Raw genomic sequence first — 15,977 nt, forward strand, 5'->3', positions numbered from 1 at the left:
ACCACCTTGCCATGAGACTGTATGAAAATATCTCATGTAGAATCTGGCTATGCAAATCATAGCAAACCGACCAGCACAGGCCACCCTATGGAAATAAAGCTTTTTGAAGGTGATAGCAAAACAAAAGAACAATTAGTACCTGAAACTAGGATGTATAAAGCCAGAAAATATGTGTATTAAAACATAGGTGTTGGACTGATTAAAAGAGAGCACACTGTTCTCTTGGCTAGGTCCTCACTGTCTTCACTTTTGTTTACTCCTATAAAGTAGGATGAGTGGATGAGCTGAGAAAGTTGAGAAACTCCCTCCTTTCCCTGTTTCTTTGTATTTACAGTCTCAGGTATCTCAATAGAAATTAACACAGTATGGACCGCATTCAGACCTCCAGTCAGCAGGAGCAGCTCCACTGGCTCTGCATTTTTCTTCCTGCACACGGTCTGAATTCAGCTCCATGTATCTCAGTGAACGCACCAGCTTTTGCATTCAATAAAAATGATAGAGCAGTAAACAAAAACTAAATAGAAGGAGCCCCAGCCTTCACGTAATGTTCTGTTCCTGCGATCACATAGGACACATCGAAATACCAGTGTTTCCTGCAGTTATTTGTAGTGATGCCCTTGGGTCCAGTACCTATTTGGGGAAATGTAGACATTAATTACTATTTTTAAGCACTGATAATGTACCGGGCATGATACAAGCCCTCAAATACAGATACTCCCTGCACCAGTGAAATGTAATCTAAGGCCCTGAGCCTGCATGCTGTTCCAGTGGGGCTCCATGTGGGACCACATGTTCATTTATGGGAGCAACTTGCAGGACTGGGGTCTCAATTAGACAGGCAGAGGAGATATGACACACTAGGGGCCCAATTCTCCACTCACTCCAGGTTTACATCGGTGTGACTCCATTGACTTGAATGGAGTTGTTCCTTGTTTGTACCTGTGCAAAGGACAGAAAATCAAGCTCTAGGTTGTATGTTTTTATTATAACAATAATTATTAATATTATTGACTTATAATAAGGGAATTGGCAGTGTGTCCTTGTGGCTAGTGCATTGGACTGGGAGTCAGGAGACTCGGGTTCTATTCCCATCTCTGCCACTGGCCTGCTGGGAGATCTTATACAAGTCACCATCTGTGCCTCAGTTTCCCCATCTGTAAAATGGGGTAATGATACTGACCTCCTTTGTAAAGCAGGTTGATATCTACAGGTGAAAAGCTAAGTATTACCCGCGCCAGCTCTGAACACCCCTGAATTCTGGAAGAGCTCCGATCCAGCTGTGCATCAGGCCCTCTGATGGGCAGGAAGATAAATGCCCCCCATTGATAAGAAACCCAGCCCCACTGGGCCAGCTGTGCTGGCTGCCTGTAGAGGGCAGCCTGTGACCTAGCCGGGCTCCCCGCTGCCTGGCTCTGTGTTCGCCTGAAGGCTTTTTAAACTTTCGAGCTTCGCCTCCCTCCCTTGCGTCATGGAAAAGGCTGGAGTGTGAGAGGGACCCAGCTGTGGAGCGGGGCAGAGGAATCCAGGGGCACGTGGGGGGCAGAGCAAACAGGGAAAGGGGGAGACCCCAGGCTGCAACAGGCAGCTCCCCAAAACAGCGGGCGCAGGAAGGAATCAACAAGGAAAACTGCGCGGCACCAGCGGGACCTGGGAGCGCAGAGCCGGAAGGAGGAGTCCAGAGACTGGGGCTTCTCCTGCATAAGCTCCCTGCGCAAGAACGGCGGAGGCCGGGATCATCTTGTGCGCACAGAGCTTTGGCTGGAGCTGATCCCGGCTGGCGGCTCGGCAAAGATGGAGAGAAGGGAGGAGAGCTCTGCTGGAGGTGACCGGTCCTTGCCCCTGGAGAAAGGGGTCTGAAGGGGCACATGTTTGGGCCTCCAGGTCTCCCCGCAAGGCGCAGCTCCCCAGCAGCCAGAACTGGGACCAGAATAGAGATCTTTTCGCCCAGCGCAGCCTGGAGAGAGTGTGTCTCCTGGCTTTATCCGTCTCTCCAAACGGAAGTGCCTCTGTTTTGCTGAATTCTTCAGGCAGCTTTCCCCCCCCCCCTGCCCCCTCCCCGCTCCCCTCTTCATCTCCCGGACACAAGAAAACGGAATCGCATCCCCACCCTACTCCCCTGCAATCACTGGACTTGGGAAACGTCATTGTTGTTGACCCCCAAAAACTGCAGGGAGTGCTCCGAAGGAGGGATCTAGTGGATAGCTGCTTTCCTGCCTGACGATTTGGTTTTTCATCCTGGAAACACTGCTGTGTTTGGAAGGAACTTCGGTGGGTTTTGTGTGCAGCTCGTTTGAAGAGAAGGGAATTTGCCACATTTTTGATGGTTGGCTTTTGTTTCCTCTCCAAGGGGCTGGATTATTATTTGCTCTGGCTATCAATTTCAGGGCGCAGAGAGGAACTGGTCAGGAAATAATCCCAACAAAAGAAACCCCTTTGCCAAACAGGATTCAGACGGAATAGATGGATCTGACTCTAAAATCTTTCAGCCCTCATCAGGGGCTTGTCTAACGTTGTGTCGGTGGGTGAGTGGCAAATCCTTCCCTTTTTACTTAGCACTTGACAATTTGGGTTGTAAAAGTGATTTAAAGATTCCCTATCCTGGAACAGCCCAGTTACTTCTCTTTTTGTTTCAGCTTTTAAACTTCGCGTGAACTTTTAACATCTTCTTGAAGAGGGTGGGGTTTTTTTAGGCGACTGTGTTGTTGTTGCTGTGTGAGAAGCATGACACATTCAAGCTTGGATTGCTTTTTGGCTTTTTAGTTTCCTCCACCCCCCTGGAGGTTTGTGGATTTCAAAAAATCAGCCCCATCAGGAATTGCAAAATACTTGTTTTGGGATCATTTAAGGTTGTGCTTTTGTTTTGTTTTGCCTTTTTTAAAAGGTATTTTTCAAGCACTGTGATTCTGAATTGCACTGGATATGCTTTTTTGAAGATGGGTCAAGATTTATAATTTTTTTCTTAATCTCTAAAAAAGAGAATTCCAGCAAAAAAAACAAGGGAAGGGGTTGATTTCTTGCATTTGATCAAGATTATTTTGAGGATGTTTTTAATGTAAATTCTAACACGAAAGGTGGACAGCGCAGAGACAGACTGCCAGCTAGATAAAATCTACATGGAGCTGACAACTTTATGGATATGTGTCCATCTGACTGAGGCCTATATCACCTAACTGGAGGGTGCAAAACATGTTTGATTGCCCTAGGAATGCCATTTTTAACCGATGAATTTAGACTGCAGTGTGAATGTATATAGGCCTTGAAGTTAAAAAAATTTAGAAAAAAATATAAACATATATTTTTGTTACTTCGAGGTGAATTCAACTAAACTCCTTTCCACATCACTGTTACAAATTATAAACCGGTGTTTTACAGATTATAAAACGTGTCTCTGACTGTTGAAGCATCTGAGGTGTTGGTTAGTGGTGGTGCTGGGGGGTGTCGAGTTATACAGTCCTCCAGGGAGCAGTCATGGCATTGAAAGCCAGAGCACTTTACAACTTCCAGAGTGAAAACAAAGAAGAGATCAGCATCCAGGAGAATGAGGAGTTGGTGATCTTCAGTGAAAACTCCCTGGACGGGTGGCTGCAGGGCAAGAACAGCCGAGGAGAAACTGGCATCTTCCCTGCCTCTTACGTCGAGATCCTCAGGTCCCGGTCGAGCTCCAGTTATACAGACTATTCAAACAGTCCAGCTAGCTCCCCTGGGAATGAGTCCTTCTACATTCCCCCTTCCAACACCAACACCTCCCACCAGGGCAGCTTTGAGGATGATGATGATGATGACTGGGATGACTGGGATGATGGCTGCACAGTGGTGGAAGAGCCACAGGGAAGCCCTGGCACCAATGGGCACCCCTCCCCTAGCCTGCAGTACCCTGCGGCGTACCCACACCAGAATGCTGGCTATCGTCCCAAGCCGGCCTTGGAGAGGCAGGACAGCATCAGTTCCTCCAAGAGGGGCAGTGTGGTGGGGCGGAACCTCAACCGCTTCTCCTGTTTCGTCCGCTCTGGGGTTGAGGCCTTTATCCTGGGAGATGTGCCCATGATGTCCAAGATCGCTGAGACCTACTCCATCGAGATGGGTTCCAAGGGCCCCCAGTGGAGGGCCAACCCGCACCCTTTCATCTGCTCTGTGGAGGAGCCCACCAAGCAAACGAAATTCAAGGGCATCAAGAGCTACATCTCCTACAAGCTGACCCCCAGCAGCATCAACGCGCCGGTCTACCGGCGGTACAAGCACTTTGACTGGCTGTACAACCGCCTGCTGAACAAGTTCACAGTGATCTCAGTTCCGCACCTGCCCGAGAAACAGGCCACTGGGCGCTTCGAGGAGGACTTCATCGAGAAGCGCAAGCGGAGGCTGATCTTGTGGATGGATCACATGACTAGCCACCCTGTGCTGTCCCAGTACGAGGGCTTCCAGCACTTCCTTACTTGCCGCGATGACAAGCAGTGGAAGATGGGCAAGCGGCGGGCAGAGAAGGATGAGATGGTGGGGGCCAGCTTCCTGCTGACCTTCCAGATCCCCACAGAGCACCAGGACCTGCAGGACGTGGAAGACCGGGTGGACTCTTTCAAGGCCTTCAGCAAGAAGATGGACGACAGCGTCCTGCAACTGACCAACGTGGCCTCGGAGCTGGTGCGCAAGCATGTGGGGGGGTTCCGCAAGGAGTTCCAGAAGCTAGGCAATGCTTTCCAAGCCATCAGCTACTCCTTCCAGATGGACCCGCCCTACAGTTCAGACGCACTCAACAACGCCATCTCGCACACAGGCAAGACGTACGAGACCGTTGGGGAGATGTTCGCCGAGCAGCCCAAGAACGACCTTTTCCTCATGCTGGACACTCTCTCCTTATACCAAGGTCTCCTCTCCAACTTCCCAGACATCATTCACCTTCAGAAAGGTAAGCCATGCCCAGGCGCAGCTTTTTCTGGGCCTCAGTTGCTTCCATGATAAACCTGTCTCAGAAGATCGCCCCAGGGACAAGCAAGGTTTGGCTGTTTAATGGAGGTGGCCTTCTCCTGAAGGTGGAGCAGGATTGGACTGCATTCCCTTGGGGACAATCTGGGGTGGCCTCTCAAGACAGGAGGTAGGCAGCCTCTTATAGAAGTTTCACGGTACTTTGCCTTTAAAAGTGCTGTGCCCCCATTAACTAATTCAATCTCCTGTTAGTCCTGGGAGGCAGGTGCACATTATTGCTCTCATTTTACAGCTGGGGAACCGGAGAACTATGAAATTGGAGTCCAAGGTTTTAACAGGGACCTGGAATTTTAGGTGCTTCATTTTTCTGGGTGCCAAATTTGGAAAGGTCCAGAGCCTGGTTTTCAGAGGACCTTAGTATCTCCTGCCCCTGGGGACTTCAGCTGGAGTCATGGATGCTCCGTACTTTGCAAGTTGCCGAGGTGTCTAAAGTTGAACAGCTAATATTAGAGGCCACTTTAGGAAATTTGGGCCTAAGTGACTTCCCCAAGGTACACAGTGAGTCAGTGGCAGAGCTCAAGTGTTGTTTCTCCCAGCCTCATATTCAGTCTCTTAGACCAGCGGTTCTCGAAGCTGGTCCGCTGCTTGTTCAGGGAAAGCCCTGGCGCGCTGGACTGGTTTGTTTAGCTGCCGTGTCCGCAGGTTCGGCCGATCGCAGCTCCCACTGGCCGCAGTTCGCCGCTCCAGGCCAATGGGGGCTGCAGGAAGCAGCACAGGCCAAGGGACTTGCTGGCCGCCCTTCCCGCAGCCCCTATTGGCCTGGAGCGGTGAACCATGGCCAGTGGGAGACGCCATCAGCCGAACCTGGGGACACAAACCGGTACAGCCTGCTAGGGGCTTTCCCTGAACAAGCGGCGGACTGGCTTTGAGAACCACTGTCCTAGACCATGCTGCCTCTGGAAAGGGTTGTTTGAATCTCTGGGACCAGGATATGGGCCAGGATCCGCCTTATGTAGAAGTCAGATGTGCTGCTGCTTAATGCCCTATATTTCTTGGCATTCCATGTGACCACCTGACATTTTACCTGACTCTGGCTGTGGCACCAGGCCCAATTTCCCTCCCGCTGACTCACACTTAGAAGGGGAAGCGGAGTGCATTTTGGCAGCCCTGTGATTGGTTCCTCGCTGGGGAGTTCAGCCCTGACAAGGACTTTCTTGAATGAACCCTGCATAGGAATCACCTCATGACCAGGACCAGACAGCTCCTGCTCCTCCTTTCTCATTTCCTACATTAAGATAATAAGACCTTGATTAAGTATCCTCAGTCTCTCCAGTAATGTGTGGAAAGGAAATCTAGCGACAGATAAATCCCCGTTCCCCACACTGGCAGAGCTGATTGTGATGCATTCGTATTTGTGACACTGGTTGCAGGGAGCAGCCCAGGGCACCTTCTGCAGGTGGCTAGGATCATGTTTTCTCTGAGCCTACACAGTCATTTGCTTCTAGGGAAGCCCAAGGCCTCTGTTAGCTCCTCTCAGAGAGCCTCAGAGGACAGAGAGCAAGACTTCTTGGAAATTCATTTCCCCATGTCTGCCAGTGCAGAGCTGGCTGCCTCGTTGAGCTAGAGAGCTGGAGAATCTTGTCTTATCCCAGAAGAGGACAGAGAGTGCGCAGGAAACAGGAGACGATCGTTGGCGAGGTGGGAGTAGCAAGGCCAGCACAAAGTCTTGGCATGCTGCTTGTCAAAGTAGCGGGCGTCAGAGTCTTGGTGAGGCCTGGATTCCTGAACACACTGTTTCTGTCTGTGTTTGGCTAGCAGCAGAGTTGTGAGAATCACTATAGAAAGTAGTGCACTTGAGGAAAGGCAGTCCCTTTCAATCTCAGAAGTCCAACTGCTTGTGCCAGGCTCTCTCCTCTGTTCATATGTGGCCTGTCGAAAGTGAGACATTTGGGTGTTTTGAGAACATGTGGCAAAACAAGAGGTACTGCATTGTAAACAACTCCAGGAGGCCCAGATTGGAGATGCTGCAGGAACAAAATGCCTGCACAAGAGAAAACAGCCTTGTCCTTCACAGAGGGATAGATTTCCAAAAGCACAGGCACCTAACTCCCACTGGAGAAAAATCTACCCGTAGACTCTCTATCTTCCTTCAGGGTTGCCAGCCCCCCTGACTTGCATTTCCATCCAAGGGAAGGAAGCTGGCAAGAGGATCCAGCTCTGATTTCACTCTAGGCCAAATATTTTGCTAGTAAAAGGTACAGGCAGGAAGGCTGGGCTGTTAGGTGCTTTTTTACAATGCCATTGTATGTATCCAGGAAGCCATAGCACGGACAGAAGGGCTGCGGCTTATGTGTGGGATCTGGTTTATCTAACCAGAACGGTGAGTCACACCTGGCTTGCAGGTAAAAAAAAATGCTTATGTGTTCATGAGGAAGTGTCCTGCTAAATGCTGAGAGCCACCCTTAAACTGAGCCACCCTTAAACCCCTACAGGGTTAGGTTGACGTAAGCTGCCTTGCATCGACCTAGTTGTGCCAATTTAGTAACACCACCTTCCCGAGCGGCGGAGAGTCTTGGTCAATGTAGTTAGGTCGATGCAGTGTCAGTATAGACACTGCCTTGCTTACATTGACTGTTACTGGCTTTCAGGAGCTGTCCCACAATTCCCCACATTGACAATACAATCGACAAAAGCGCTCCTGGTGCGGACGTGCATGGCTGACACAAGCAGCCTAGTCCACACACAAGTGATTTAATAACTGCGGTGGCAGTATGCTGACGTAAGTCAGGTTGACAACATTTTGTAGTGTAGATAAAAAGAAAAGGAGTACTTGTGGCACCTTAGAGACTAACAAATTTATTTGAGCATAAGCTTTCGTGAGCTACAGCTCACTTCATCAGATGCATTTGGTGGAAAATACAGAGGGGAGATTCCTCTGATTTTCCACCAAATGCATCCGATGAAGTGAGCTGTAGCTCACGAAAGCTTATGCTCAAATAAATTTGTTAGTCTCTAAGGTGCCACAAGTACTCCTTTTCTTTTTGCGAATACAGACTAACACGGCTGCTACTCTGAAACCTGTAGTGTAGATGTGGCCTCAGAAGAACCTTGCTATTGCAAGTAGCTCCACTGGAATGAATGGCACTACTAACGGAGTAAAGTGCTACTCTCTGTGTGTGAGGATGGCAGAATCTACCCCTGGGAAAGCAGCTGCCACCCCCCAGAAAACCTGGATAATAGATTTCAGCTAGAAACAATTCTTCTTAAACCTTGGGAGCCAAATTCCTCTTGGGTGTCACTCAGCTGCCTTCACTGCATGTTCCCCAAGATGGAATTTAACCTTCAAGATTTTCTATATTTCTTTCCACTCATTCTTTATTACTAAGGAGTTTTGTATGAAAGTAGGGCCCAGAGTCTGCCCTGAGCGAGGCTTGTGGCTGTAACCAAGAGCAGGGTTTGGCTTAGATTAGAACCTTTGTTTCTAAAGAGAGCTTCTGTTCCTGCTATATCCTGACCAGGAGCCATAATCCTGTTTGTGATATCATGTTAACTTCCACCGCAGCCTACTGTGCTGTCACAAACAGAGGACTCTAACCTTAGGTCAGGCGCACGCAGCTGGCCTTGATAGAAACTCTTAGGAAGGAGAGATTCTGTTTTCATGCAAATGGACTTAGAGCTCAAGAGTGGAGAAGAGGAATGCAGCAAACAGCCAAACAGAATTCCTTCTCACAGAATCTTAAAAAAAATAGAAACAGCCTTTCCCACAAGATCAGCTACCCCCCCAAAGACTTGTCTAGATAGTGACTTTTGTTCATGGTGTCATGTGAGCTAGTGAATTTCCAGTGAACTTAAGTGTAAATGCTAAATTAAAAGGAGTACTTATGGCACTTTAGAGACTAACAAATTTATTTGAGCATAAGCTTTCGTGAGCTGCAGCTCACTTCATCGGATGCTGTAGCTCACAAAAGCTTATGCTCAAATAAATTTGTTAGTCTCTAAGGTGCCACAAGTACTCCTTTTCTTTTTGCGAATACAGACTAACACGGCTGCTACTCTGAAACAATGCTAAATTAGTTATTCCACAGAAAGTATTCCTGGTTGTGGCTCATTTTATGGCTCATTATGACTTTCAGACCAGTTTCTCTCCCTGAATCATTTTTCCTTTGACCCTCCCGGAGCCTTAGGGTGAATCATGCCCAAGATGAAACATAGGTGGAGTGCCATCATTTGCTTTTATACTCATGTTAGAGCTTGTCTAGATGAGAAAGTTGCAGCAATTGAATTGATGGTGTATTTAAAACCGATTTAGTTAAACTGGTGCAAAAGGCTATGTGGATGCTCTTACGCTGGCTTAAACCAGGGTTATTTTGATTTAACTCAAGTCAATTAGGAACAGCTTTAAGCTAAACCGAAATAAGCCACCTTAAACTAAAATTAGAGGGTTCACCCAGGGGTTTGCATTCATTTAAATCAGTCTGAAAACTGATTTCAGTGAAACTATTGCAACTTCTGCATGTGGACAAGGCCTCAGTTAAACTGATATACCTGTCATTATGCAAGGCACTGAATTTAGCCGTATAGAGTGGAAATCTGTCAACTTCATGAAAAATTTGTTAGTCTCTAAGGTGCCACAAGTACTCCTTTTCTTTTTGCGAATACAGACTAACACGGCTGCTACTCTGAAACCTGTCAGTTAAACTGGTACAACTTCTGTGTATGGACAAGGCCTTAGTTAGCTCAAATGAATTGGCGATCAGTTAAACAGAGCTACAACATGACCAAACATTCTAAGCTAGACAAGGCCTAAAAGTCAGAAATCAGAGAGGGAAAAGCTCTGTCTATTAGTTCAATCTTCAGAAGCTAAAGCAAAATTGAAAGAGGACTCTTGTATCTGCCCGTGAAGTGGCTATTTGATTGTCAACTCTTTGGGGCAGTGACTGACTTTTGTTATATGCATGTACAGTGCCTAGCACAATGGGGTCCTGATCAGGGCGTCGAGGTACTCCTGTGATATAAATAATAAAGTGCCTTGTGAAGCCCATCTTGACTTGCCTCTGACACAGAGCACTATCCTTTGCCATCACTGCATTTTAAAATCAAGGCTGGTTGAATTGTTCATTTCTAAGAATGAGTCTTACTCTTCTGGTTTGCAGTAAGTTACCCCACTGCAAAGTGAGGGTGAAACACTATCATCTTGATTTGGCAGCACTTTACACTAGAGCTGGTTGGAAATTTTAATCATAATGTCTTTTTTTGACAAAAAATTGCCATTTTGGTTAAAATGAACATGTTTTGAAAAATGTGTCATTTTGATGAAATTTTCTTTAGAAAGAAATGAAATGAAGGTTCTCGATGACATCGAAATGTCTCATTTTGACATTTCCCAAATGGTCCATTTCAAGTGTTCATTTTGAAACAAAATTCATTGTTTTTCGTATTAAAAACAAAAATAAAAAAAAATTAAATGGTTCAAATTGGAAGGAAATAATTTGATTTTATCGAAAGGAAACATTTCTGTTGATTCCAAAATAATTTTTTGAGGGGGATTTTCTTTCACAGGAAATATTTAGTTTGTTGTCCATTTTAGAATGGGGGAAAAAATTGAAATTGTTGGAATTTCCTACAAAACATAAACTCTGGTTCCTGCTGAGCTCTACGTTACATCCACTTTGCACAAGAAGCCAGCAGAGAGTAAGGCCCAGAGTTCACGGAAATTTAACTTTTTATTCTTTTCCTAAACAGACTTAGATTTTTCGAATCCATTTGCAACTGGGGATTCTTTGAACAGGCTGTGCAAACATGTGGCTTGTTTGTAAGTTGTTCTATTTGACTAATCATGGTGTTTGGTCACATTGGATTTTTTCTGCTCCCCTGATCAGAAGGACTGAAACTTCTTAAACAGGAGTACAGAGCCAGGGGTCGGCAATGTGTCCATACATGGACACAAGTGTCTGTGGTAAAAATTTTGAGGTCTGTGGGGGTGCTTACCTCGGGCGGCTCCCCACAAGTGACTCCCCGTCCCTGCTGTTGTGCGACCAGGCGCCAGGCAGCTCTGCAGGCATGCTGCTTCTGTCCCCCATCCCTGAGCACTGATTCTGCGGCTCCCAACCCATTGGCCGGGAACCACGACCAGTGGGAGCTGTGAGGGCAGCTCCTGTTGATGGGGCAGCACACAGAGCCACCTGGCCACGCCTCCACATAGGAGCCGGAGGGGGACATACTGCTACTTCCAGGAGCTGCTGGAGGTAAGTGCTGCTCAGAGCCTGCACACACACTCCCGTGCCCCATTCCCATGCCCCAGCCCTGATACCCCTTCCACCCTCCGAACCCCTTCGTCCCAGCCCGGAGCACCCTCCTACACCCTAAACCCCTCATCCCCAGCCCTATTCCAGAGCCTGCACACTCCCAGCTGGAGCCCCCACACACCCCAGCCCTCTGCTCCAGCCCGGAGCCCCCTCCCACACCCTGAACCCCTCATTTCTGGCCCCACCCCGGAACCCACACCCTGACCCCCTGCCTCAGCCGGGAGCACCCTTCCGCCCCCCGCCAATGTCCATCACTGAGTCCAGTAATTTTGTCAAGTGTCCATCATGCAACATGGTGATGCTGACCCCTGTACAGTGCGTAACTATCAGTGAATTACTAATGACCCCATTCCCATACAAATAACCGTATTTACAGGACGAGCACTGAATCTGTTAATATTCATGCAAACAAAATCTCATTCACAGAGCGTTTACAAATAGTGAATAATAAGGGCAGACAAATAAGGTCAAACCATCTAGCCACTGGGCAGTCCAATGGAGGTTCATGCATTCTCCTTTGCAGTAGTCCTCGGGTTCATTGGAATACAATGAGAAATGGTGGTGATTCTGTGTGCGTGTATTGCTGCTTGGAAAGGATTTCCCTATGTGTCTGAGGAAACTAGGATCTTCCAGATAATTCTTGCTCTTGGTTGGGGACAAGGTGGAAATGATCTTCAGGGACCTACACACCTCAAAGTCTGAGGAGTTTTGGGGGATTGTGTTTGTTATCAGATCACTGTCCCCTGTGTTGCACTTGCTCCACCTCAGTTTCCCCAATGGGGATTTCAACCCATTCTGGTGGCTCAGCTCTCTGTCCATTTCACTATGAAAGTTCAAACACTGACACCCCCGCCCCATGCTCCCTTGCACCTGAAGTAGCAGAGTCTAAAGTCACAGTCCCCAAATAATCACAAAATAAAGGAGTCTTTGTCCTAGTTCTCAGTCCCTCTGAGGTTAATGGGCCACCTGCCCTGTGGCTGAGCTGTCAGAACCCACCCTTCCCCTCAGGTGAGGCACCCTCTACCATGGCATCAGCAGGTCTCCAATACACCCAAACAGTCCAGTGTCCGCTCTGCCTTCCCTCCAGGGAGGCTCTGACTAGCTACAGTCCTGCCTGGTTCCTGGCTTCTTTCCCCAAGTCAGAGCACTTGGTTTTCTGCTCTCCTTTCTAGGTAGCTATACGTGAGCAAGCGGTCCCCTTTCACCCTCTTCCTATAGGCCTGACACCCACTGCAGGGGTAGTGGGTGCTGCTGATTGTGCTCACGCCAGTTCATTAACCCTTTCCAGCCCATGAGAGGTTTGTATACCCCCATCACAGTTTTATACTGAGTGTACCACTCCCGTTACCTAAGGAATTAGGCCATCTCACATGCCCACATTGTCACTGGTTTGTGAAGGTGAACACAAAGATAGTCCAATGTCTGGGAGAATTGGTGGGCGAGGCCTCTGGCTCAGTCATGTTCCTAGTGGCAGGGGCTCTGGATAATGCAATCCTAGATGTTGGAAAGGACATGACTAATCTGGTTATCTAGTCCATCCTCTTTCTAGTACCAGCTGGGCAGGGACCCTATCTGGAGCATGTTTGGAGAAGCTGGATGGTGTTGGATCTGGTTTGGGATGACTTAGTGAACCTGACTGTAGTTAGATGCCTTCCCTCCAGGGTTGGGTTGAGGCCATTTTTGGGAAAGGGTGTGGTGCTGTGAATCTTTGGATTAAATTAACCTCTGATCCCTGGACAGGCTTGATCTGTCTAGTGCTAGGTGTTCACTGCAGAAACAGGTGTGTTTTTACTTCGAGATCGCGAACTCAAGATCGCTCTTGGGGTGTAAAATCCTAGTGGAGACAACGGTACAGGGAGTTGTACCTTGATGAACCATATCTGGGATCAACACTAAATTCTCCTCCTCCAGCTGGGGTCTACCTCAACTAGCTCTATTGGGGTAAAGACCATAGTGCCTAGTCTCCACTGCTGTTTTACAAGGAGATAGCTATCTCCATGTAAAGGCACCGAGTAAAGGCACAGCCTAATCCCTCCCTCCCTGTACTTGGTATCTAAAGTGCCGATGACCCTCTCTGCAGTATGGCTGGACTCTGCTGGTGGGGCAGGGTGAGTGAGGTGTTTTAACTGGTCGTCTGATGATCTGTGGGGAATGTGAGCCCAACCCCATGTAGTCTGTGGTAAACTCGTCCTAAATTCTGTGCCAAGGCTCTGATTCTGTGGCGGTTTAATATTGCAGGCTGGAAATGCTATGGCAGTCTCAGGTGAATTTCAACACTCATTGGGGAAGAATCTGGGAGCTTTGGCAGCTGAGGAAGGGTTGAAGGGTTTTTGAATGCAGGATCAGCACTCTAGCTGGCTGTTTCTGCTAAAGTCAGCAGTGAAATAGATAATAATGTTGACATTTAAATGTGCCAGTTCACTCTTCTCTGAGATACTGCTTCAGGCTCTGTGAAGACTCAGCAGACACATTGGTTCCGCTCCACTCTGTTCACGCTCCGCTCTGTTCACGTTTGGAAGGTTTTCTTCACAACTGTAAGGGCCAGAAACTCAGAGTGAGGTTTTCAAAGCTGCTTAAGGGATTTGGACACCCAATTAAAATTAATGGGAATTGGGCACCCATCCAATTCCCCCTCTCATGGCTTTGAAAATCTCCTCCCCCTGCTTTTTTTTCCCCATTAAATATGAAGTTCTGAAGCATAGCAAGTGGGTCCTGTGGCAAATTCTGACACTAGGGAGCACATGAGGTTGCACAGAAGAGGAAGAACAAGCATGACATAGGACATAAGATATGGGGAAACACTGCTTATTCCCTGAGAGCAATGCTCCTCAGCCCTACTGGAGCAGTGCGAAGACATACAGATCATTTTTCACAACTGTATCAAATTCTGTTAGGAGCTCATGTGATTCCCCTGACATCTTCCATGAGTTAGATTTCAAGCAGGGTCTCAAAAAGGCATGCTTGGTCCTCCTAAGCTGCTAAATCTTTAATTCCCCGCAGTCCTTGCTCTTTGGGCAGTAGAGGTTTTAATATTTTTTGCCTAGGCGAATAGAGTACCTGTGGAAATTCCTGTTAGCAATTGCAAGAGCCAAGCATAGGACACACAGGTGCTGTGGAAGCTGTCTTCATGCAGCTCTGCCAGTACATATCCTGACCTTTCAGTCCTCCTGCTCTGGGATCCCACAGAACTCCGCCAATGCATCTTCATCCTGACATGCAGTTCCTGCTATTTCTGCTATTCAGTTCTGGACACAGTTCTGCTATGATTCTATGATTCTATAATGCACCTCGCTGTTGACTGAGCAGCCTGTGCTGATCTTCTTCTGGCCTCTCTTGCCATGGTCTATTTATTATAACAAACCGTGTGGTGCTTTTGTGGTAATTGTTATTTATATAGTGCCATTGGTGTACACAGGTGAAGTGTGTCAAAACATGACTGGTTTCTGCCTTGAGGATCTTAGTCACATGTGCATGTTTATGGGAATACATAATAATAAAGGCACAGCAGGTACAACATAGCAGAATACACAACACTCAGGACTTGAATGTCCTTTGACTTTCACTGGTGTAAATCAGCAGTAGCTCCACTGAAATCAATGGAATTAATCTGGTGTAAATTGCTGCAAGAGGTTGTCCACATGAGAAAGTTGCACTAGTTTAACTTAAATAGGTTTTTAAACCAGTTACATTCAACTGAGCAAACTCCTTCTGGTGTGCATGATCTTATTTTGGTTTATGAGTGACTTATATCAGCAGAGTTTAATATGATTGGGAATAGGTTTAAACAATCCCTGAGAGGCCCACCCGAATGGTGGGATCTAGCAGAAAAGCCTATTGTGATAAGGACAAACTTCCGCTATGGACAATGGTGAATCCACTGTATTTAGAGTAGGCAACCTAATCTATGTTTGAACCTGGCACTTGGGAGAGGAAAGGTTGTTGAAGACTTTGAGCCTGCTGTACCCATTGATCACACTGCATATGCGGGAGCTGCTCCACTGCTATAGAGATTGTCCTTCAGAGGAGAATTTGGCTTGATGCTGGAATTACTGGGTGAGAGTCTGTGGCCTGTGCTATGTAGCAGATCAGATGAGATGATCATAATGGTTCTTTCTGGCCTTAAAATCCATGAATCTATGAACTGGGGTTTGTTCTATCCTTCTGTAGTGGCTGTTCAGGAGGAAGATAAGTGCCCCATGTCATTTTGCAATAAAAGGAAGAAGCAGCAGGAGGAGTATCCTTCTTTCTCATCCCTCCTGCCACCGATCCAAAGGTGCATAAGCTATTGCTATGTGCAGATCTCACCTTTGTGGTCACTGCACTACTAGAACTGAACCCTTTGCTTTGTCGGGTGTCTTGAGATCTCTGAGACACTGTATAAAACCTCATGCTTCTTCCTTCTGTTAATCTATTGCCTCTTCTAGCAGCTTTAACATTCTGGGTCGCTGTGATGTAGATTTATTCCTAGTCTATGATAATCGAATAATAGGCCCTTATGTAGCTCGCTTCATCAGTAGTTCTCCAAGCACTTTTTACAAAGGTGAGTAAGAATGATTATTCCCTCTTCACACGTAGGTACACACATAGGGAAGTGGGAAACCAGGAGGAAACACAAGGAGGAGAGTACAAGACGGAAAGTCTCCTGATTCATACTGAGAAAGTAGGGCAATCGGCTAGTTATCTTAGGTGCATGTACACAAACACAAGGAGCCTGGGAAACAAGCAGGAAGAATTGGAAATCCTGACACAATT

At 47.3% G+C, this 15,977-nt stretch overlaps 1 protein-coding gene across 1 annotated transcript; it reads left to right on the top strand.

The window, feature by feature from the left end:
- The first annotated feature begins 1,439 nt into the window (after window positions 1-1,439).
- On the top strand, window positions 1,440-4,990 carry SNX33 (sorting nexin 33). The gene is made up of 2 exons (XM_038418175.2): window positions 1,440-2,522; window positions 3,373-4,990. Exon 2 carries the CDS (start codon window positions 3,469-3,471, stop codon window positions 4,951-4,953), a length of 1,485 nt encoding a protein of 494 aa, XP_038274103.1. The 5' UTR covers window positions 1,440-2,522; window positions 3,373-3,468; the 3' UTR covers window positions 4,954-4,990.
- Window positions 4,991-15,977: the final 10,987 nt, after the last annotated feature.

The sequence above is a fragment of the Dermochelys coriacea genome, chromosome 10 (assembly GCF_009764565.3).
Source record: "Dermochelys coriacea isolate rDerCor1 chromosome 10, rDerCor1.pri.v4, whole genome shotgun sequence".
Classification (NCBI taxonomy): domain Eukaryota; kingdom Metazoa; phylum Chordata; order Testudines; family Dermochelyidae; genus Dermochelys; species Dermochelys coriacea.